The sequence below is a fragment of the Glycine soja genome, chromosome 16 (assembly GCF_004193775.1).
Source record: "Glycine soja cultivar W05 chromosome 16, ASM419377v2, whole genome shotgun sequence".
NCBI lineage: Eukaryota > Viridiplantae > Streptophyta > Magnoliopsida > Fabales > Fabaceae > Glycine > Glycine soja.
The window spans coordinates 12,930,538-12,954,333 of record NC_041017.1 but is presented as its reverse complement, the minus strand read 5'-3'; the positions used below and the strand labels follow the sequence as shown (position 1 = coordinate 12,954,333).

The window sequence follows — 23,796 nt, the reverse complement described above, 5'->3', positions numbered from 1 at the left end:
AGGCTCTTTATGGTTTAAAACAAGCCCCTAGGGCATGGTATGAACGATTAAGCAATTTTCTTCTAGAAAAAGATTTCTCCAGAGGTAAAGTGGATACCACATTGTTCATAAAGAGAAAGCATAATGATATTTTGTTGGTTCAAATATATGTTGATGATATAATTTTTGGATCCACTAATGATTCATTGTGCAAGGAGTTTTCCCTTGATATGCAAAGTGAATTTGAAATGTCAATGATGGGAGAACTAAAGTACTTTCTGGGATTACAAATCAAGCAAACTCAAGAAGGTATATTCATCAATCAATCCAAATACTGCAAGGAATTGATCAAAAGATTTGGGATGGATAGTGCAAAACACATGTCTACACCGATGAACACTAATTGTTACTTAGATAAAGATAAATCTGGTCAGTCTATAGACATAAAACAATATCGAGGTATGATCGGATCTCTTCTTTATTTATCTGCTAGTAGACCTGATATTATGTTTAGTGTATGCATGTGTGCTAGGTTTCAATCCAACCCCAAACAATCACATTTAAGTGCAGTAAAGAGAATCATGAGATATCTATTAGGAACAATCAATTTAGGATTATGGTATCCTAAGAATTCAACATGTAACTTAATAGGATATTCTGATTCTGATTTTGCCGGATCTAAAACTGATAGAAAAAGTACAAGTGGAACTTGTCGATTTATTTGATCGGCTCTTGTCTCATGGCATAGTAAGAAACAAAACAGTGTTGCTTTATCTACTGCTGAAGCGGAGTATATCTCTGCCGGTAGTTCTTGTGCACAGATTTTATGGATGAAGCAACAATTATCTAACTATGGCATCATTCTTGATCGCATACCTATTAAGTGTGATAATACTAGTGCCATAAATCTATCCAAAAACCCAGTTCAACACTCTAGAACTAAACATATAGAGATTAGACACCACTTTCTTAGAGATCATGTCCTAAAGGGAGATTGTGTATTAGAATTTGTTGATACTAAGAATCAACTTGCTGATATTTTCACTAAACCTCTCCCCAAGGAAGTGTTCTTCTCTATTAGAAGAGAATTAGGTCTCTTAGATGTAAGAGATTTAGAAGAATAGGGATTGATTGGTTGATTGAATGGTTGGTTGATTGGTTGATTTACTCTTACCTTTTGATTATAGATGGTTTTGTTTGATCTTGTTTAAATTCTTGTTTTTATGATAGAATTTATGATTTCTTGTGTATATAATAATTGAATGATTGAGTTTACTGTAATCGATTACAATGCGTCATCTTCTATAAATACTCACGAAATCAGAGCTGCTGCGCAGCCAAAGCATCCTCCGCGTTTTCCTCCATACCTAGAACTTCAAACCTTCGATTCTCACTCAATTCTTCACCAAATCACGTCCCGTAAAGCCCAATATTCCTCTTTTTCACTCCTCTTTCACTTCCACCAATCAAAATCCAGAAAAACTTCATCAAATGGCAGAGCCATCAAAAAAGAGAAAGGGATCATCCTCCACCGCTACCGCTGCTGCCCATCGCCGTCACGGCCCATCCGGAGCACGCACAGCACCTATTCCTCCTTCTTTGTCATCTCCAAGATCATCAACACTGTTTTCATCCGATGATCAACGTCTACGGTACCTTTCTCAGTTTTCTTCTAGAATAATCTTAGATCCTAAGTACCTAGACGTAGAGTTCTTTAATGATGAAACGTTTGATTGCTATCAAGTGTTTCAAAATTCTGGTCTTGTTGATTTCATGTCATTAAAATTGCCATATTATCCTGAACTTGTTAAGGTCTTCTACTGCAATTTAAAAATTCAGGATGGTATTATTATGTCTGAGGTGCATGGTACTTCTAAGGTCATTGATGAGTCACTTTTCTTTACTTTGACTCATTTACCCAGTCAAGGTGCACCTTTTGAGGGCACCATTGTTGATGACTGGAAGGATGCACTCCCTCCTCAAGATGAACGTACTCCTTCACCTCCCCCTCAACGTGAAGATTCCGCACTCATGAATGAAGTCCTCTCCGAATTACGGGGTCTTCGTTCTTATGTCGGTGACCGCTTCGACTCGTTAGATTCACGCTTTGCCGGTATAGACATTCGCCTTACACAGCTTGAAGAGGATGTCGGATACATTCGTCAGAGTTTTGATCTTCCTCCACCACCTCCATCTTCTTAGATTTTAGTTTCTGACTATATGTCTTTTTATAAGCCGTGTATTTTGGCTTTTAGTTTCTTAGAATTTACATTATTATGCTAAGTACTTTGCTTATTTATCTTTTGGTTTTTAAATTTCAGTCTTGGATATTTTGTGGTTGTTGACATTTTATGTTATTTGAATTCTGGTTTGATTATTTCTTGTTTGTGAGTTTGGCTTATTGTGTTTAATACTCTGATATTTATATCTTGTTACTCCATTGTTATATCTGTGTTGATTTCCGAGTTCTTTGGCTTTTTGATGTTGCCAAAGGGGGAGAAAAGGTTGCTTAACAAACTTAGAAATCAAGTGATCATGTATTCCGAAATATAGGGGGAGTAAACGCATGCACATTTTATCTATGTACAATTGTTTGTTGCTTGCTTGAATCTTGATTTCAGGTATTGTATTGTCATCATCAAAAAGGGGGAGATTGTAGATGCAATTGGCTTTGATGTTTTGATGATGATCATGATGATGTGTTGCAATTGATGCAAATGGGCTTTTCAAGATTAAAATTCAAGACAATACTTCAAGATTACAAGTCACAACATCAAGATGATCACTAGAATATTAGGAAGGGAATTCCTAATTGAATTAGCAAAGGTTTGGCCAAGTGATTTAAATTAAAAAGTGTTTCTCAAAGGTTTTACTCTCTGGTAATCGATTACCAGTGGCCAAATACGTTTTATAACAGCTACAAAAATTTGAATTCGAAATTTTAGACTGTGTAATCGATTACACAATTTTGGTAATCGATTACCAGTAGTTAGTAAACGTTTTAATTCAAATTTTAAAAGCTGTAATCGATTACACAATTACTGTAATCGATTACCAGACAGGATTTTCAGAAAAATAATTTCAAGAGTCACAACTTTTCAAAGGCTTTATTCATGACCACCAATGGTCTATATATATGTGACTTAAACACGAAATTGCTCAGAGATTTTCAGAACAACAAAGTGTTTATCCTCTCAAAGAGCAAATTCATTTTATCCTCTTAAGAATTCTTTGGCCAATTCAATTGCAATTCATTAAGGGATTATTTGAGTGCTCAATCTGTAAAATCCATCTCTTTCTAGAGAGATTTGTTCTTCTTCTTCTTCTCATTCTCTAAGGGATTAAGAGACTGTGAGTCTCTTGTTGTAAAGGATCTCTAAACACAAAGGAAGGATTGTCCTTGTGTGTTTAGAACTTGTAAAAGGAATTTACAAGATAGTGGAACTCTCAAGCGGGTTGCTTGGGGACTGGAAGTAGGCACAAGGGTGTGGCCGAACCAGTATAAAACTGAGTTTGCATTTTCTCTTCCCTTAATCTCCTTTATTTATTATTGCTTTATATTCATATTCAAATTGTTTCATTTGAATTAATATTTAAGAAGATTGTCATTAAGGGAATTCATAACTTGAGTAAAAAGTGAAATAGATTTTTAATTAGGGGAAACAGTTTGGAATATCTTAATTCAACCCTCCCTTCTTAAGATATCTGAGGCCACTTGTCTAACAAAATTTTCATTAAAAAAAAATCAAATTCAAATAGTCAAAACCCAAAAAACATTTTATAATCAAAATCCCAAAAAAAGGTCAATCTTTGTTTTTATCTTCTTAATCAAAATTTAATCAACTTTTAATCAATCAAACATTTTCCAATTTAAAATCAACCAAACTCACATTCTATTCTTCTATGCCTTTACGGATTCTTATCTTTCTTAAACTTTTGTTTCAAACTTTAAAATCAACCAAAACCAATCACTCGGCTTTTTACCCCGAACTACATGATTTTGATCCCATTCGGGTATGTAGGCAAAAGACTTTGTCTTTCCAAATCAACAAAATAACAAAAACATTTTTCTTTCTTTTAAACTCATCACTTTAATTCTTATACACTTAAGCATTTATTTTACAAACAAATAATCATTTTAGCATAAAGATAAAAATAAGCAAGAGGTTCCTATAGAGTACTATAGACGTTTAGGGTGCTAATACCTTCCCTTTGCGTAACCAACCCCCGGACCTTGATCTCTCTTAAAAATAGGGTTTTTTCGAACTTTCTCCCTTTTCCTCGGAAAAATAAAAGATCGGTGGTGAATCTTAAAATTGCGAGTCAACGCTAATTAATAGCCTGATATCCAAAAATCACCGCGACAGAAAAATGGCGACTCCACTGGGGATCAAAATCCTAAGTGGGTTGAACCTATCTTGTTTTCTTTATGCTTTATTATTATTTGTAATTGTAAATACGTGCTTAAGTGTTTATCTTTTACATGAGTGGTGAGATAAGTCCTATACCCAGACTTGAGGGAAACATAAGATAGGATGGGGTATAATCAAAGTGCCATACCAAGAGTAGTCTTGGGTTTTGGTACATGTGATAATCCCACTCAATGGAGGTCTCTTAAAAGTAGTACCATGTCGACATGAGTAGTCGTGTTTGGCATTGTTATTTTTAAGTGACCTATGAAGTTGAGGACCTTTAGTTACCTAACCCATCTTGGCCTTTTAGGACGTAGTGCGGTGGCTAATCAAGAGTAGTCTTGAGTTGGTCGATACGCGATACTACACTCAAACGAGATTTTCCTACGAACGTTGTTGGACCAGGAGTAGTCTCGTAATCCGACAATATTCGAAGGTGGTCAATGACTTTGGGAACTTGGTAGAACCCGTGATACAGGTACATGTGAAACCATAGTCCTTACCAAATGGCGGGTTTACCCTCAGCTCCAACATTACGAACTTAACCTCACCATGTTTTCTCCGTTCCTTTAGCATAACCATGCATACATGCACTCATTCATAAACTTTTTTTTTTTTTTCATCAAGTATCGAAGGATTTAGATAAGTTTTGTTGTAAACATCGTAGGAATGAACTTCACAAAGAGGAACACTCAGAAGTATAACTTCAAGGACCCGGATTTGACAAATTTAAGGAAGCTAGGATCCTTGGTAGTTAGTCCGGACGACTTCCGAAAACGCTACGGGAATTTGCTCAGCATCCTCAAGACAAACGTTGAAGAGGGGATCCTTAATACCTTGGTCCAGTTCTATGACCCTCTCTATCATTGTTTCACGTTCCCAGATTACCAGCTTGTCCCCACTTTGGAAGAATACTCCTACCTAGTCAACTTACCGGTGTCTGACAAGTTACCTTTCAGTGGCCTCGAACCAACTCCTAAACCTTTAACTATTGCCGCAGCTCTCCACCTCAAAACTTCCGACATAACCAGTAACCTTACTACCAAAGGAGGCTTCCAAGGCCTAACTCCCAGTTTCCTCTACCAAAAAGCCTACACCTTTGCCGAAGCCGCCAGTACCGGTGCCTTCGAAGCCATCCTTGCCCTACTCATCTATGGCCTTATACTCTTCCCTAACATCGACGATTTCATCGACATTAACAGAATGCAAATTTTCATATCCGGAAACCCTGTCCCCACCTTACTTGCAAACACCTACCATTCCATTCACCACAGAACACAAAAGAAATGCGGAATTATCACTTGTTGTGCACCTTTGCTATACAAGTGGTTTACTTTACATTTACCCCAAACCCACCTTTTCAAGACTAATCCAGAGAAAACCCGTTGGCCTTAGAGAATCATGTCCCTCACTCCAACTGATATCCTTTGGTACCAACCAGCTAGTGACATTGGAGTAATCATCGACAGTTGTGGAGAGTTTCCTAATGTACCCCTCATCAGTACACGTGGAGGAATCACTTACAACCCCACTCTTGCCAGACGCCAGTTTGGATACCCCATGAAGGAAAAACCTAACAACTTCTCCTTAACCGGTGAATTCTACCTCAACCACGAGGACCATGCAGGCATGAGATTGAGATTTGTGCGAGCCTGGCACACTGTTCGTAGGCTTGATAGGAATAAGTTAGGAAGAAGGACGGGTTTTGTACATGGATCCTATACTCAGTGGGTCGTCGACAGAGCTTCGATTCTTGGTTTACCCTACCCCCTACCCAGGCACGTATCCTCAACCGTTCCATCACCATCCTTACCTGTGCCCTTTGATAACAAAGAGGAATGCAATGAGCAGTTGATTCAAATGCGGCTTGAAAGGGATACTTGGAAGAGAAAATACCAGGAGCTCGAGCGTGAGAATGAGACCTTGAAGGGAAAGCTGGCACAGAAAGATCATGAGCTTTTCGTTCAGAATCAGAGGATAATTGAGAAGGATGACTTACTCCGTCGAAAGGACGCTTTGCTCAGACAAGATTCCAAGAGGAGAAGGAGGTTTATGGATTCGCTCTCTAGTGCACATCCGGATTTCGAGGACCCATCTACTCCGGGAGTTTGAGTTTGAAGCTTTTAGGACCTTATGTTTAGTTTTTTGGCTTCTAAATCTTTTGACTTGTAAACAAAAAGTTTCTTTGTAATATTTCAATGCTTAAGTGAAGTGTTCAGATTATGATGTTTACAATTACTTCAACAAGTCCTTCGATAATAAATTGTTCTTTCTTTTTGCATAAGCATAATCATGCATCATTCTGCATTCATAGTTTCCGAATCAAGTCTCACACTGTGTTCACCACTTCAAAAGGATAATCAGCCGCCGTCCGAAGAAAGTGGCCCGACGAATTCTCCGCAAACCAACTCGCATTTACAACACCAGGGCTAATCGGAAAAAAATGGATCTAATTGAGCAAGAAAATCAGAGTCTCAAGGAGGAGGTTGCCACTTTACGAGAAGGAATGGATAGGTTGACGACCATGATGAATGCACTCCTGTCCGCCCAGAATTCTCAAGCTGCCGCTGCTGTTGTAGATCAGCCTTTCATGCCTCCAGGTTGAACATGGGGAATGCCACCTCCAGCCTGTGGAAATATCCAGCCCACTGTATCTGAAGTTCCACTTTCTTTCGCTCAGCAGTCAGCGCCGGTTCCACAACCCGGCACATCTTTCCCTCAAGCTGCAATGACTTATTCAGCACCACTGATTCACACTATTCAACAAGAGGTTGAGCCAATTTACCATGCTGAAAGTATTGGAGCTCTGGACAAGGTGGACGAACTCCAAGAAAGATTTGATGGTATGCAAAAAGAAGTCGAAGCCCTCCGAGGAAGAGATTTGTTCGGGAAGGATGCCCGTGAATTATGTTTGGTCCCAAATGTTACTATTCCCCACAAGTTCAAGGTGCTAGACTTCGAGAAGTATAAAGGAAACACTTGTCCCCGCAGTCACTTGGTGATGTACGCGCGAAAAAAGTCCATGTATACTGATAACCATAAGTTGCTCATCCACTTCTTTCAGGATAGCCTGACTGGCGCTGCTCTGAAATGGTATATGAATCTGGATAGTGCAAACATCCGAACCTTTAATGATCTTGGTGAAGCGTTCATCCGTCAGTATAAATACAATCTGGACATGGCCCCAGATCGTGATCAACTCCGTGCAATGACGCAGAAAGACAAGGAAACGTTCAAAGAGTATGCCCAGCGTTAGAGGGAAGTGGCTGCCCAGATTGTCCCACCATTGGAAGAAAAGGAAATGACGAAGATATTTTTGAAGACCCTGAGTCAATTTTATTACGAGAAAATGGTTGCAAGTGCACCAACAGACTTCACCGAAATGGTCAACATGGGTGTGCGATTGGAGGAAGGTGTCCGAGAGGGACGTTTGACCGTGGAAAGTACTCCTGCTGCAAGTAATACCAAGAAGTTTGGAAACCACTTTGCGAAGAAGAAAGATCAAGAGGTGGGAATGATAGCCCATGGTAAACCCCAGCAGAATTACACCCCGTACCGTCAGGTTGCGAATGTCGCATCCACTATCCCGAACCCAGCATATCACCAACAAAGGCCACATTACCCTTACCAATATCCTCCACCACAGTATCCCCCACAACAATACCATCAACCACAATACCCTCAACAACAACAAAATCGCCAAACCCCTCAACAACCATATCGCTCACAAAACCGCCAAAAAGTGACCTTTGATCCAATCCCGATAAAGTATGCTGATTTGCTTCCCGCTCTACTCGCTAAAAACCTTGTCCAAGTCAGGGCACCTCCCCGAACACCAGATGTTTTACCCCCCTGGTACCGGCACGACCTAACATGCGCCTTCCACCAAGGAGCGCCCGGCCATGATGTTGAGCATTGCCTTGCTCTCAAGACCGAAGTCCAAAAGCTAATCCAGGCGAAACTTCTGACCTTCAAAGACTCCGACTCAAGTCCCAATGTCCAGGCCAATCCCTTACCTAACCACGGATCCTCTGTTAACATGGTCCAAGATGACCAAGAAGGTTGCCCCATTTTCAATGTTCAAAATATTAGGACTCCCCTGGTCCCAATACATATCAAGATGTGCGAGGCAGCTCTGTTTGACCATGATCATGCAGCGTGTGAAGTGTGTTCCGTGAATGTGAAAGGATGCCAGAAGGTACAAGAGGATGTACAAGGGCTGATAGACAGCAAAGAATTAATCATCACCAGGAAAGACAAGGAAGTGTGTGTTATTACCCCTGAGTTCCAGCAGCTGGAAATAAGTTATAACAGTGGGAGACTAGCTACTACTCCACTAGTGATTAGCTTGCCAAGACCCGTGCCTTATGCTTCTCTAAAAGCGGTCCCTTACAAGTATAATGTCACAATGTTGGAAAGTGGACAGGAGGTGCCTCTCCCCTCTCTAACTCCTGCGACTTATGTAGACAACATTGTCAGTAACAGCAAGGTTCTGAGGAATGGGCGTGTTATGTTAGACAAGTGGCCTCAGATATCTTAAGAAGGGGGGGGGGGTTGAATTAAGATATTCCAAACTGTTTCCCCTAATTAAAAAAATCTATTTCACCTTTTACTCAAGTTATGAATTCCCTTAATGACAATCTTCTTAAATATTAATTCAAATGAAGCAACTTGAATATGAATATAAAGCAATAATAAATAAAGGAGATTAAGGGAAGAGAAAATGCAAACTCAGTTTTATACTGGTTCGGCCACACCCTTGTGCCTACGTCCAGTCCCCAAGCAACCCGCTTGAGAGTTCCACTATCTTGTAAATTCCTTTTACAAGTTCTAAACACACAAGGACAATCCTTCCTTTGTGTTTAGAGATCCTTTACAACAAGAGACTCATAGTCTCTTAATCCCTTAGAGAATGAGAAGAAGAAGAGGAACAAATCTCTCTAGAAAGAGATGGATTTTACAGATTGAGCACTCAAATAATTCCTTAATGAATTGCAATTGAATTGGCCAAGGAATTCTTAAGAGGATAAAATGAATTTGCTCTTTGAGAGGATAAACACTTTGTTGTTCTGAAAATCTCTCTAAGCAATTTCGTGTTTAAGTCACATATATATAGACCATTGGTGGTCATGAGTAAAGCCTTTGAAAAGTTGTGACTCTTGAAATTATTTTTCTGAAAATCCTGTCTGGTAATCGATTACAGTAATTGTGTAATCGATTACAACTTTTAAAATTTGAATTAAAACGTTTACTAACTGCTGGTAATCGATTACCAAAATTGTGTAATCGATTACACAGTCTAAAATTTCGAATTCAAATTTTTATAGCTGTTATAAAACGTATTTGGCCACTGGTAATCGATTACATCCTCTGGTAATCGATTACCAGAGAGTAAAACCTTTGAGAAACACTTTCTATTTTAAATCACTTGGCCAAACCTTTGCTAATTCAATTAGGAATTCCCTTCCTAATATTCTAGTGATCATCTTGATGTTGTGACTTGTAATCTTGAAGTATTGTCTTGAATTTTAATCTTGAAAAGCCCATTTGCATCAATTGCAACACATCATCATGATCATCATCAAAACATCAAAGCCAATTGCATCTACAATCTCCCCCTTTTTGATGATGACAATACAATACCTGAAATCAAGATTCAAGCAAGCAACAAACAATTGTATATAGATAAAATGTGCATTCGTTTACACCCCCTATATTTCGGAATTCATGATCACTTGATTTCTAAGTTTGTTAAGCTTTTTCTTAAGCTTTTTCTGCAACCTTTTCTCCCCCTTTGGCAACATCAAAAAGCCAAAGAACTCGGAAACCAACACAGATATGACAAAGGAGTAGAAAAATATATAAATATCAGAGTATAAAACACAAGAAGCCAAACTCACAAAGAAGAAATAATCAAACCAGAATCCAAATAACTGAAAATGTCAACAACCACAAAACATCCAAGACTGAAATTTAAAAACCACAAAATAAGCAAAGTACTTAGCATAATAATGTAAATTCTAAGAAACTAAAAGCCAAAATACACGGCTTATAAAAGATAAATAATCAGAAACTAAAATCTAAGAAGACGGAGGTGGTGGTGGAAGATCGAAACTCTGACGAATGTATCCGACATCCTCTTCAAGCTGTGTAAGACGAATGTCCATACCGGCAAAGCGTGAATCTAACGAGTCGAAGCGGTCACCAACATAAGAACGAAGACCCCGTAATTCGGAGAGGACTTCATTCATGAGTGCGGAATCTTCACGTTGAGGGGGAGGTGAAGGAGTACGTTCATCTTGAGGAGGGAGTGCATCCTTCTTCAGCCATTGTCCATTCCGATCTTTACGATACCCAAAGGAGGTCACTGCACCAGCACCAATTGCAAAGGAACGCTTGACTTGAACAAAGGGTTCATCATCAAGCGGAATTTGAAAATGACGCAAAAACAGAGTAATCAAATGTGGATAAGGAAGAGGTGCATTGGCCCATAATGCCTTATGCATTCGGTACCGAACCAAATGGGCCCAGTCGATCTGACGACCGGTTAGAAAAGCCCACATAAGAATCAAATCCTCCTCAGAGGCTTGTGCTAAATTTGAAGACCGAGGAAGCAAAATTCTAACAATGATATAATGCATGATGCGATTATCAAAAGTTAATGACCCGACCAACAATCTACCGGTCATTTCAGCTTGATATTTGCAGACCATGCGACGAGCATCATGACTCGAATAATCGAATTTCCAGTCATCAACAATGGTGCCCTCAAAAGGTGCACCTTGACTGGGTAAATGAGTCAAAGAAAAGAAAAGTGACTGATCAATGACCATAGAAGTACCATGCACCTCAGACATAATAATACCATCCTGAATTTTTAAATTGCAGTAGAAGACCTTTACAAGTTCAGGATAATATGGCAATTTAAATGACATGAAATCAACAAGACCAGAATTTTGAAACACTTGATAGCAATCAAACGTTTCATCATTAAAGAACTCTACGTCTAGGTACTTAGGGTCTAAGATTATTCTAGAAGAAAATTGAGAAAGGTACTGTAGACGTTGATCATCAGATGAAAATAGTGTTGATGATCTTGGAGATGACAAAGAAGGAGGAATAGGTGCTGTGGGTGCTCCGGATGGGCCGTGACGGCGATGGGCAGCAGCGGTAGCGGTGGAGGATGATCCCTTTCTCTTCTTTGATGGCTCTGCCATTTGATGAAGTTTTTCTGGATTTTGATCGGTGGAAGTGAAAGAGGAGTGAAAAAGAGGAAGATTGGGCTTTACGGGACGTGATTTGGTGAAGAATTGAGTGAGAATCGAAGGTTTGAAGTTCTAGGTATGGAGGAAAACGTGGAGGATGCTTTGGCTGCACAGCAGCTCTGATTTCGTGAGTATTTATAGAAGATGACGCATTGTAATCGATTACAGGTATTGGTAATCGATTACAGGCCCAATAAGCCTTCTGGTAATCGATTACAGGATGTTGTAATCGATTACAGGCTGCCTGTTCATGTGTAATCGATTACACTGGATGGTAATCGATTACCAGAGCCTATCCTAGGCTAGTTTCTAAGAGAATATCTATATTTATGCTCAAATACATCCTATATGACTAATTTTCACTACTAATACACTAAATTCAATCATTCAATTACTATATACACAAGAAATCATAAATTCTATCATAAAAACAAGAATTCAAACAAGATCAAACAAAATAATCTACAATCAAAAGGTAAAAGTAAATCAACCAATCAATCAACCAATCAATCCCTATTTTTCTAAATCTCTTACATCTAAGAGACCTAATTCTCTTCTAATAGAGAAGAACACTTCCTTGGGGAGAGGTTTAGTAAAAATATCAGCAAGTTGATTCTTAGTATCAACAAATTCTAATACACAATCTCCCTTTAAGACATGATCTCTAAGAAAATGGTGTCTAATCTCTATATGTTTAGTTCTTGAATGTTGAACTGGGTTTTTGGATAGATTTATGGCACTAGTATTATCACACTTAATAGGTATGCGATCAAGAATGATGCCATAGTTAGATAATTGTTGCTTCATCCATAAAATCTGTGCACAACAACTACCGGCAGAGATATACTCCGCTTGAGCAGTAGATAAAGCAACACTGTTTTGTTTCTTACTATGCCATGAGACAAGAGCCGATCCAATAAATTGACAAGTTCCACTTGTACTTTTTCTATCAGTTTTAGATCCGGCAAAATCAGAATCAGAATATCCTATTAAGTTACATGTTGAATTCTTAGGATACCATAATCCTAAATTGATTGTTCCTAATAGATATCTCATGATTCTCTTTACTGCACTTAAATGTGATTGTTTGGGGTTGGATTGAAACCTAGCACACATGCATACACTAAACATAATATCAGGTCTACTAGCAGATAAATAAAGAAGAGATCCGATCATACCTCGATATTGTTTTATGTCTATAGACTGACCAGATTCATCTTTATCTAAGTAACAATTAGTGCTCATCGGTGTAGACATGTGTTTTGCACTATCCATCCCAAATCTTTTGATCAATTCCTTGCAGTATTTGGATTGATTGATGAGTATACCTTCTTGAGTTTGCTTGATTTGTAATCCCAGAAAGTACTTTAGTTCTCCCATCATTGACATTTCAAATTCACTTTGCATATCAAGGGAAAACTCCTTGCACAATGAATCATTAGTGGATCCAAAAATTATATCATCAACATATATTTGAACCAACAAAATATCATTATCCTTTCTCTTTATGAATAATGTGGTATCCACTTTACCTCTGGAGAATTCTTTTTCTAGAAGAAAATTACTTAATCGTTCATACCATGCCCTAGGGGCTTGTTTCAAACCATAAAGAGCCTTTTGTAATTTATAAACATGGTTTGGTTTATCAGAAATTTCAAAACCAGGGGGTTGTTCAACATATACTTCTTCTTGAATTAAGCCATTTAGAAAGGCACTCTTAACATCCATTTGATAAAGTTTAAAATTCATTATGGATGCATATGCCAATAGCATTCTAATGGCTTCTAATCTTGCAACAGGAGCATATGTTTCTTCATAGTCTATTCCTTCTTCTTGATTGTACCCTTTTGCTACTAACCTGGCTTTATTTTTAATAATTATACCATGTTCATCTAATTTATTTCTAAAAACCCATTTTGTTCCTATGATAGGATAATTTTCAGGTTTTTCTACTAATTTCCACACATTATTTCTTTCAAATTGGTTTAATTCTTCTTTCATGGAAATGATCCAATTATCATCTATTATGGCTTCTTTTATATTTTTAGGTTCAATCATGGATACAAAAGCCATATTATTGCATAAATCTTTCAGAGAGTGTCTAGTTGTTACCCCTTTTGAGATATCACCAATAATGTTGTCGAGGGGATGATCTCTTGAAGTTTTCCATTCTCTTGGGAGTGCATCATTGGATTTGCCTTCTTCTGGAGGATCTTCATTGTTTCCTTTGTCATTTCCTTTGGAATCTTGTTCATGAATGTTCATATGTTCTAAAGAATCTGCAATGTCATCTAGCATATTCTTTGTTGACAATATAGCATTAGATTCATCAAAGGTAACATGAATGGATTCCTCTATATTCATAGTTCTCTTATTATATATTCTATATGCTTTGCTTTGTAAAGAATATCCAAGAAAAATGCCTTCATAAGATTTTGCATCGAATTTTCCTAGATTATCTTTACCATTATTAAGTACAAAGCACTTGCAACCAAAAACATGTAGATGAGAAATATTAGGTTTTCTACCATTAAATAACTCATATGGGTCTTTCTTTAAAATAGGTCTTATCAAGGCTCTATTCATGATGTAACATGCAGTATTGACAGCTTCAGCCCAAAAATACTTTGGAAGAGAAGTATCATTTAATAAAGTTCTTGCAATTTCTTCCAATGACCTATTTTTCCTCTCAACAACTCCATTTTGTTGAGGGGTTCTTGGTGCAGAAAAATTATGTTCAATACCATGTTCATCACAAAATAATTCAAAATCTTTATTTTCAAATTCACCCCCATGATCACTTCTAATGGATGCAATCTTGAGATTTTTCTTGTTTTGTATGACTTTAGCAAGTTTCCTAAATGCTTGGAATGAATCACTTTTATGTGTAATAAATAATGTCCAAGTATATCTAGAGAAATCATCAACTATAACTAAAGCATAGTAATTTCCTCCAAAACTCATGGTTCTAGATGGACCAAATAGATCCATATGCAATAACTGTAATGGTCGAGTGGTTGAAACAACATTTTTAGATTTGAATGAGACTCTTGTTTGTTTGCCCTTTTGACATGCATCGCATAGTTTATCTTTTTCAAATTTCAATTTAGGCAAACGAACTACTAAATCTTTTGAAATTAATTTATTTAAGTGATCCATGTTTATGTGAGCAATTCTTTTATGCCATAACCATGGATCATCATCTTTACTAAGAAAGCAATGATTGTTTTCTTGTTTTATGCTTAAGTCTATCATGTAAACATTATTGACTCTATGTCCTACATGCTTTATATTAATGTCATGCTTATGTTCTATAAGACATTTCTGAGAATCAAATGATACTAGATAGCCTTTGTCGCATAGTTGACTAACGCTAAGCAGGCTGTGCTTAAGGCCTTCAACAAGTAGAACATTTTCAATGGAGTTTGAAGAATTTGTACCTATTTTACCCACTCCAAGAATTCTACCTTTGTTGTTGTCACCATATGTTACATGCCCTCTTTTCTTTGGAGATATGTGTGTAAAATTTGATGCATCTCTAGTCATATGTTTTGAGCATCCGCTATCTATGTACCACTTCTTTCTCAAAGATACCTGCATAATCAAGTTTTTGACTTAGGTACCCAAATTTTATTGGGTCCTTGCATGTTAGTATAAACTGAGGATCCTTTTGGGACCCATATCATTTTAATGTTACTGTAATTTTTCTTGAAGTAGCAAGTTGATATGCCATGTCCTCTTCTTCCACAGTAAAAACAAGTGATAGAATTAGAATTACATTTTTGTGTGGAAGTGGAAAAGTTTTTATGAACCTTTTGTAGTTTTTCAGATTTATACCCTAGTCCATTTTTATTAGACACATATCTTTGTTTACTTAATATAACATCTAAATTATTTCTACTATATGAAAATTTTGCAAGTGAATTTTTTAACTCTTTAATTTCTTTTACATATTTATCACAACAACTACAAGAATCTGTTATTTTCTTGTCATTAATAGTGGAGATATTAACTTTTTCATTTGTTTTAGAGATTGAGACTTCATTTCTAAGATGATCTAATTCTTTGTTTAATTTTGAAATTTCATTTTCTAAATTTGAAATTGTTTTCTTTGATGATGAAACTAATTTTGCAAGTTTAATTGATTCTTTATGCAAATCAGCAAATGCATCTTGCAATTCATCAAAAGAAATAGATAAGTTGTTTGAAGATGTTACCTCTTCATCACTTTCGTAACTTTTTGCCATAAGGCAAAGATTTATCTCTTCATTTTCAGAATCTTCAGAGGATTCCAAATCATTTTCATCCGATGTGATGTATGCTTTCTTTAGTTTCTTCTCACTATGATTTTTCTTTTCAGATTTTTCCATCTTTTTCTTGAAGATGGGACAATCAACCCTCAGATGTCCAGGTTGATTGCATTCAAAGCATTTTAGAGTAGAGGATGAATTTTCTGTCCTTCTCTTTGATTTAAAATTTGGTCGCCTCTGATTTCCTCTTACTTTAAGAAATTTGTTGAATCTTTTTACAAAGAGACTTAGATCATCATCATCATCTGCATCATTATCCTGATCACTTTCTTCTTGAATTGAGGATGATGCTTTAAGATCAATTCCTTTCTTTTTCTTGTCATTTTCTTCATTTTGGTGCAATCTCAATAGTTCCATCTCGTGTTCCTGCAACTTACCAAATAAAGTGGCAAGAGACATGTTAGACAAATCTCTTGATTCAGAAATAGCCGTTACTTTGGGTTGCCATTCTCTACTTAAACATCTTAGCACCTTGTTTATAAGATCTTCATTTTGAAATTCTTTGCCTAAGGCTGCTAGATGATTTACTATATGTGTAAATCTCTTTTGCATACTCTGAATATTTACATTTGCATTCATTCTAAATAATTCATACTCATGAGTTAGTGCATTTATCCTAGATCTTTTAACATCTATAGTTCCTTCATGTGTTAATCGAAGAGTGTCCCACATTTCCTTAGCACTCTTACAATTTGAAACTCTAAAATATTCATCCATTCCTAGGGCAGATGTTATTATGTTTTTGGCTTTTAGGTTGTATTGTACTCGTTTTCTATCCTCTTCAGACCATCTATCTCTAGGTTTTTCTATGGTTATGCTTTCACTTGATGAACTACCATCTATTGAAACTCTTTCTACTGTGGTGGGTATATAAGGCCCTATTTCTATGGCTTCCCAGATATTTAGATCTATTGCCTCGATAAAAATTTGCATTCGGGTTTTCCAGTAGTGGTAATCCTCTCCATTAAAGATTGGAGGTCTATTGATAGAATTCCCTTCTGGAAATAAGGAATTTGCTGAGGCCATCTTTTTCTTGAAGCTTCTAAACTTTGTACAAGAATGAAGCTCTGATACCACTTGTTAGACAAGTGGCCTCAGATATCTTAAGAAGGGGGGGGGGGGGGGGGTTGAATTAAGATATTCCAAACTGTTTCCCCTAATTAAAAAAATCTATTTCACTTTTTACTCAAGTTATGAATTCCCTTAATGACAATCTTCTTAAATATTAATTCAAATGAAGCAACTTGAATATGAATATAAAGCAATAATAAATAAAGGAGATTAAGGGAAGAGAAAATGCAAACTCAGTTTTATACTGGTTCGGCCACACCCTTGTGCCTACGTCCAGTCCCCAAGCAACCCGCTTGAGAGTTCCACTATCTTGTAAATTCCTTTTACAAGTTCTAAACACACAAGGACAATCCTTCCTTTGTGTTTAGAGATCCTTTACAACAAGAGACTCACAGTCTCTTAATCCCTTAGAGAATGAGAAGAAGAAGAGGAACAAATCTCTCTAGAAAGAGATGGATTTTACAGATTGAGCACTCAAATAATTCCTTAATGAATTGCAATTGAATTGGCCAAGGAATTCTTAAGAGGATAAAATGAATTTGCTCTTTGAGAGGATAAACACTTTGTTGTTCTGAAAATCTCTCTAAGCAATTTCGTGTTTAAGTCACATATATATAGACCATTGGTGGTCATGAGTAAAGCCTTTGAAAAGTTGTGACTCTTGAAATTATTTTTCTAAAAATCCTGTCTGGTAATCGATTACAGTAATTGTGTAATCGATTACAGCTTTTAAAATTTGAATTAAAACATTTACTAACTGCTGGTAATCGATTACCAAAATTGTGTAATCGATTACACAGTCTAAAATTTCGAATTCAAATTTTTATAGCTGTTATAAAACGTATTTGGCCACTGGTAATCGATTACATCCTCTGGTAATCGATTACCAGAGAGTAAAACCTTTGAGAAACAATTTCTATTTTAAATCACTTGGCCAAACCTTTGCTAATTCAATTAGGAATTCCCTTCCTAATATTCTAGTGATCATCTTGATGTTGTGACTTGTAATCTTGAAGTATTGTCTTGAATTTTAATCTTGAAAAGCCCATTTGCATCAATTGCAACACATCATCATGATCATCATCAAAACATCAAAGCCAATTGCATCTACATGTTATCCCCACATTGTTTTCAAAGAAAGTGAATGATCCGGTAGTTGAACAGGTGACAATGAACGGCCCTGGTACAAAGAAGGAAATAGGCCAACCTAGTGGGACCGGCAAGGATGCAGATCATGATGAAATTCTGAAACTGATCCAGAAGAGCGAGTATAAAGTGGTAGACCAGCTGCTGCAAACTCCCTCCAAAATATCTATCTTGTCTTTGCTGTTGAACTCAGAAGCACACCGTGAGGCTCTAATGAAGGTGTTAGACCAAGCTTTTGTGGAAAAGGACGTGACTGTTAATCAGCTGGACAGTATAGTAGGAAACATTACTGCATGCAATAATTTAAGTTTCAGCGATGAAGAGCTTCCTGAGGAGGGAAGAAACCACAATCTGGCGTTACACATATCAGTGAACTACAAGTCTGATGCTTTGTCAAATATACTTGTGGACACTTGTTCCGCATTGAATGTAATGGCCAAAACAACATTAGATCAACTCTCCTACCAGGGGCCTTCCATGAGAAGAAGCGGGGTAGTCATCAAAGCTTTTGATGGATCAAGGAAGTCAGTCATTGGGGAGGTCGACTTACCTATTACAATCGGACCATCTGTTTTCCAAATTACATTCCAGGTGATGGACATCCGTGCTACATATAGTTGTCTGTTGGGTAGGCCGTGGATCCATGAAGCGGGGGCCGTGACATCAACCTTGCATCAAAAGCTGAAGTTTGTCAGAAATGGGAGATTGGTTATTATGAGTGGAGAAGAAGCTTTGCTGGTTAGTCATTTGTCAGCCTTTTCCTTCATTGGTGCTGATGAAACTGAAGGAACTTCTTTCCAAGGCCTGACTGTGGAGAATAAGGAGCCAGAGAAGAATGAAGTGTCTTTTGCCACTTGGAAGAGTGCACATAAAGTGGTGTAGGAAGGAACAGGCGTGGGATGGGGAAAAGTTGTGCAGTTGCCAGAGAGTAAAAACCGTGAAGGACTGGGGTTTGCTTCTTTTGCAAGATCCTCAAAGAACAGTGTTGGGTCGAGCTCCATTAGTAGCACCTTTTGTAGTGCCGGGTTCATCAACGACTTGCCAGAAGCCAATTCCGTCTTGGAAGATGTTCCTAAAGAGATAGTGCCAGCATTTGTTACACCTGGAAGACTTGTTCGCAACTGGGACGCGGTTAACATCCCTTCAGTAGTTCATGCGTCAAAGTAATATGTCTTTGTTTTTCTGTTTTTTTTCTTTCAAAAAGATCATTTCATCTAGCCCAGGACGAAAGTGCAATCATGTAGGGCTATTTTGTATCAAGTACTACTTTTTATTAAGGAAAAATGTGGTTTATCCCGATGTCTATATTTATTGCTTTTTCTGGAAAATGGTAACACAAAAAAACCCAAAAATATTTTTATTTTTTTTATTTCATTTTTATTTTCAATCAATTTCAAGAGTCTGCATTGTTCACTCATTCTCTAAAATCAATCATCAATCACATGCAGACTAAGCATCAACGAGCCCGTTGAGCATAATAACCCTACACTCTCTCCCAACTTCGAATTTCCTGTCTACGAGGCTGAAGAGGAGGAGGATGAAGAAATTCCAAATGAAATTGCCCGGTTATTGGAACGTGAGAAGAAAACCATTCAGCCTCATGAAGAGTTAGTGGAGGTGATCAACCTGGGAACCGAGGAAGATAAGAGAGAAGTCAAGATTGGGGCATCGCTTGAAGCAACTGTCAAACGAAGGGTGATTGAATTACTTAAAGAATATGCCGATGTGTTCGCATGGTCGTACCAGGATATGCCCGGTTTGGATCCCCGTATTGTGGAGCACCGTCTGCCTTTGAAGCCCGAATGACCACCAGTCAAGCAAAAGCTAAGGAGAACTCGCCCTGACATGGCTCTCAAGATCAAAGAGGAAGTACAGAAACAAATTAATGCAGGTTTTCTTGTCACATCAGAGTATCCTCAATGGTTAGCCAATATAGTGCTTGTCCAAAGAAAGATGGCAAAGTCAGGATGTGTGTTGATTACCGGGATTTGAACAAGGCTAGTCCGAAGGATGATTTCCCTTTACCTCACATCGATGTATTGGTTGACAACACTGCTAAGTCCAAAGTCTTCTCCTTCATGGACGGTTTCTCTGGATACAATCAGATCAAGATGGCAGTTGAAGACAGAGAAAAGACATCTTTCATCACGCCTTGGGGCACCTTTTGTTACAGGGTGATGCCTTTCGGGTTGATAAATGCAGGTGCCACTTACCAAAGAGGCATGACTACTCTCTTTCATGACATGATGCACAAATAGATAGAAGTGTACGTGGATGATATGATCGTTAAGTCGGGTAATGAAGAAGAACATGTCGAATATTTGCTTAAGATGTTTCAACGGCTAAGGAAATATCAACTACGGCTGAATCCCAACAAATGTACTTTCGGTGTTAGATTTGGAAAACTCTTGGGTTTCATTGTTAGCCAGAAAGGTATTGAGGTAGACCCCGACAAGGTCAGAGCTATCAGGGAAATGCCTGTTCCACAAACAGAGAAACATGTGAGAGGTTTTCTTGGACGGTTGAATTACATCTCCCGTTTCATTTCGCACATGACAACCACGTGCAGACCCGTATTCAAGCTGCTTCGAAAAGATCAGGGTGTTGTTTGGACTGAAGATTGTCAAAAGGCTTTTGATCGCATCAAGAATTATCTGCTAGAACCTCCAATTCTTATCCCTCCAGTTGAGGGAAAGCCTCTGATTATGTACTTGATTGTGTTAGAAGATTCTATGGGTTATGTGCTTGGACAACAAGACGAGACCGGAAGGAAAGAGCATGCCATTTACTACTTGAGCAAGAAGTTTACAGATTGTGAGTCCAGGTACTCCCTACTTGAGAAGACTTGTTGTGCACTAGCATGGGCTGCCAAGCGTCTTCGCCACTACATGATTAACCACACCACCTGGTTAATATCCAAGATGGACCCGATCAAGTATATCTTTGAGAAACCAGCTTTGACAGGAAGAATTGCTCGTTGGCAGATGTTGTTGTCCGAGTATGACATCGAGTACCGCACTCAGAAAGCCATCAAGGGTAGTATTCTTGCTGATCATTTGGCTCACCAACCAATTGAGGACTACCAACCCATCAAGTTTGACTTTCCTGATGAAGAGGTTATGTATTTGAAGATGAAGGATTGTGATGAACCATTGCCTGGAGAAGGTCCAGATTCCGAGTCTAGATGGGGCTTGATATTTGATGGAGCAGTGAATGTCTTTGGCAACGGAATTGGGGCAGTTATTATCACTCCTGAAGGTAATCATCTCCCTTTCGCTGCAAGGTTACAGTTCGATTGTACCAACAATATGGCAGAATATGAAGCATGTATCCTGGGCATTGAAGAAGCCATTGACTTGAGAATCAAGAATCTTGACATTTACGGGGATTCAGCGCTGGTAATCAATCAGATCAAAGGAGAATGGGAAACTCGCCATCCCGGTTTAATTCCATACAAAGACTACGCAAGGCATTTGTTAACTTTCTTCAACAAGGTGGAGCTTCACCACATCCCTCGTGATGAAAACCAGATGGCGGATGCGTTAGCAACTTTATCCTCCATGTATGAAGTGAGTCACCGGAACAATTTGCCAACAATCAGAATTCAGCGCCTCGAGAGGCCCGCTCATGTGTTTGCAGTCGAAGAAGTTGTGGATGATAAGCCATGGTTCCATGATATCAAGTGTTTTCTCCAGAGTCAGGAATATCCACTCGGAGCATCCAACAAAGACAAGAGAACCTTGAGAAGATTGTCTGGTAACTTCTTTTTGAACGGTGATGTTTTATACAAAAGGAACTTTGACATGGTACTACTCAGGTGCGTAGACAAGCAAGAAGCAGAACTTTTGATGCATGAGATACATGAAGGCTCCTTTGGAACTCACTCCAATGGACATGCAATGGCTAGGAAGTTGCTAAGAGCAGGTTATTACTGGATGACAATGGAGACAGATTGTTGCAAGCATGCCAGGAAGTGCCACAAATGCCAGATTTATGCTGACAGAATTCATGTACCACCAACTACACTTAATGTTCTTTCTTCTCCATGGCCTTTCTTTATGTGGGGCATCGATATGATTGGTAGAATCGAACCGAAAGCTTCAAACGGGCATCGTTTCATTCTAGTGGCTATTGATTACTTCACCAAGTGGGTTGAAGCGGCATCCTATGCAAATGTGACTAAGCAAGTGGTAGTTCGTTTTATCAAGAATCAGATCATCTGCCGCTATGGTGTGCCCAACAGAATCATTACAGATAATGGAACAAATTTGAACAACAAGATGATGAAAGATCTGTGTGAAAAATTCAAGATTGAGCATCACAATTCTTCTCCTTACAGACCTCAGATGAATGGCGCAGTTGAAGCTGCAAACAAAAACATCAAGAAGATAGTGCAGAAGATGGTGATCACATACAAAGACTGGCATGAGATGTTACCTTATGCTTTACATGGATATCGCACTTCCATGCGTACCTCAACAGGGGCAACTCCCTTTTCTTTGGTGTATGGCATGGAAGCAGTACTCCCTGTGGAGGTTGAGATTCCACCAATGAGAGTTCTAATGGAGGCCCAATTGTCAGACGCTGAATGGTGCCAAAGCAGATATGATCAGTTCAATCTAATTGAAGAGAAATGTCTGAATGCCTTGTGCCACGGACAACTTTATCAACAGAGGATGAAGCAAGCTTTTGACAAGAAAGTTCGTCCTCGTGTGTTCCAAGAAGGAGATCTCGTGCTCAAGAAGGTTTTATCTTTCCAACCCGATTCCAGGGGCAAGTGGACGCCTAATTACGAGGGTCCATATGTCATCAAGAGAGCTTTCTCCGGTGGTGCTTTGACTCTTACGACTATGGATGGTGATGAGCTCCCTCGTCCTGTGAATGCTGATGCAATCAAGAAATACTTTGTCTAAAAAATAAAAGAATAGCTCAGTAAGTCGAAAACCCGAAAGGGCGGCTTAGGCAAAAATGAGCATCTCGGTAGATCGAAAACCCGAAAAGGGTGGTCCAAGCAAAAATTAGAGACATAAAACAGAAAATAATCATCCTGATAGGTCGAAAACCCGAAAGGGCGATCTATGCAAAAGTTAAGGATCAAAAGACAAAGTAACTGCATTGAGCTGATCTTTATTCACTTGGGGCACAATCAAATGTCAAAGAAGCTCTGAATTTGAAGCATCCAAACAGTGGAATTCAAAGTTGTCAGGGGAACAACGGTTATTGTGTTCAATGTACCTCCAATTTATATTTACCATTTTCTGAACTTTGTAAGATCCGTGGAGCCATGCCATTGGCAGGTCACCACTCTTTAAAATAAATTTGAGCCCATTGCCTTTCATTTGGAATTCTCATTTATTCAGTTTATAAAACCTTTTCTATTTTTGATGGTAGCATTTGAAACAAATTTTTTTCTCCAAAAATTCTTTTTTCATGTCTTTTTGGAAAAGCACAAATAACAAAACATATTTTCTTTGAACTCATGAATAAGTGAAGGGTACGTCAATAGCTATCCTGAGAACGGATAAGCTCTGCAGGCTGAACGTGGTCAAACGCTAAAAAGAAAAAAAAAAGAAAAAAAAACAAGAAATAAGCATGACCACGGAAGCACTAGTT

The 23,796-nt window shown here is 38.2% G+C and overlaps 2 protein-coding genes and 1 pseudogene across 2 annotated transcripts; all 3 read left to right on the top strand.

The window, feature by feature from the left end:
- Positions 1-5,060: 5,060 nt before the first annotated feature.
- Positions 5,061-5,786, top strand: LOC114389785. The gene has a single exon (XM_028350518.1). The coding sequence runs from the start codon at positions 5,061-5,063 to the stop codon at positions 5,784-5,786; it is 726 nt and encodes a 241-aa protein (XP_028206319.1).
- Positions 5,787-5,792: 6 nt separating this feature from the next.
- On the top strand, positions 5,793-6,996 carry LOC114389784. The gene is made up of 2 exons (XM_028350517.1): positions 5,793-6,497; positions 6,706-6,996. Exons 1-2 carry the CDS (start codon positions 5,793-5,795, stop codon positions 6,994-6,996), a joined length of 996 nt encoding a protein of 331 aa, XP_028206318.1.
- Positions 6,997-7,740: 744 nt separating this feature from the next.
- LOC114389783 lies at positions 7,741-23,096 on the top strand (annotated as a pseudogene).
- Positions 23,097-23,796: the final 700 nt, after the last annotated feature.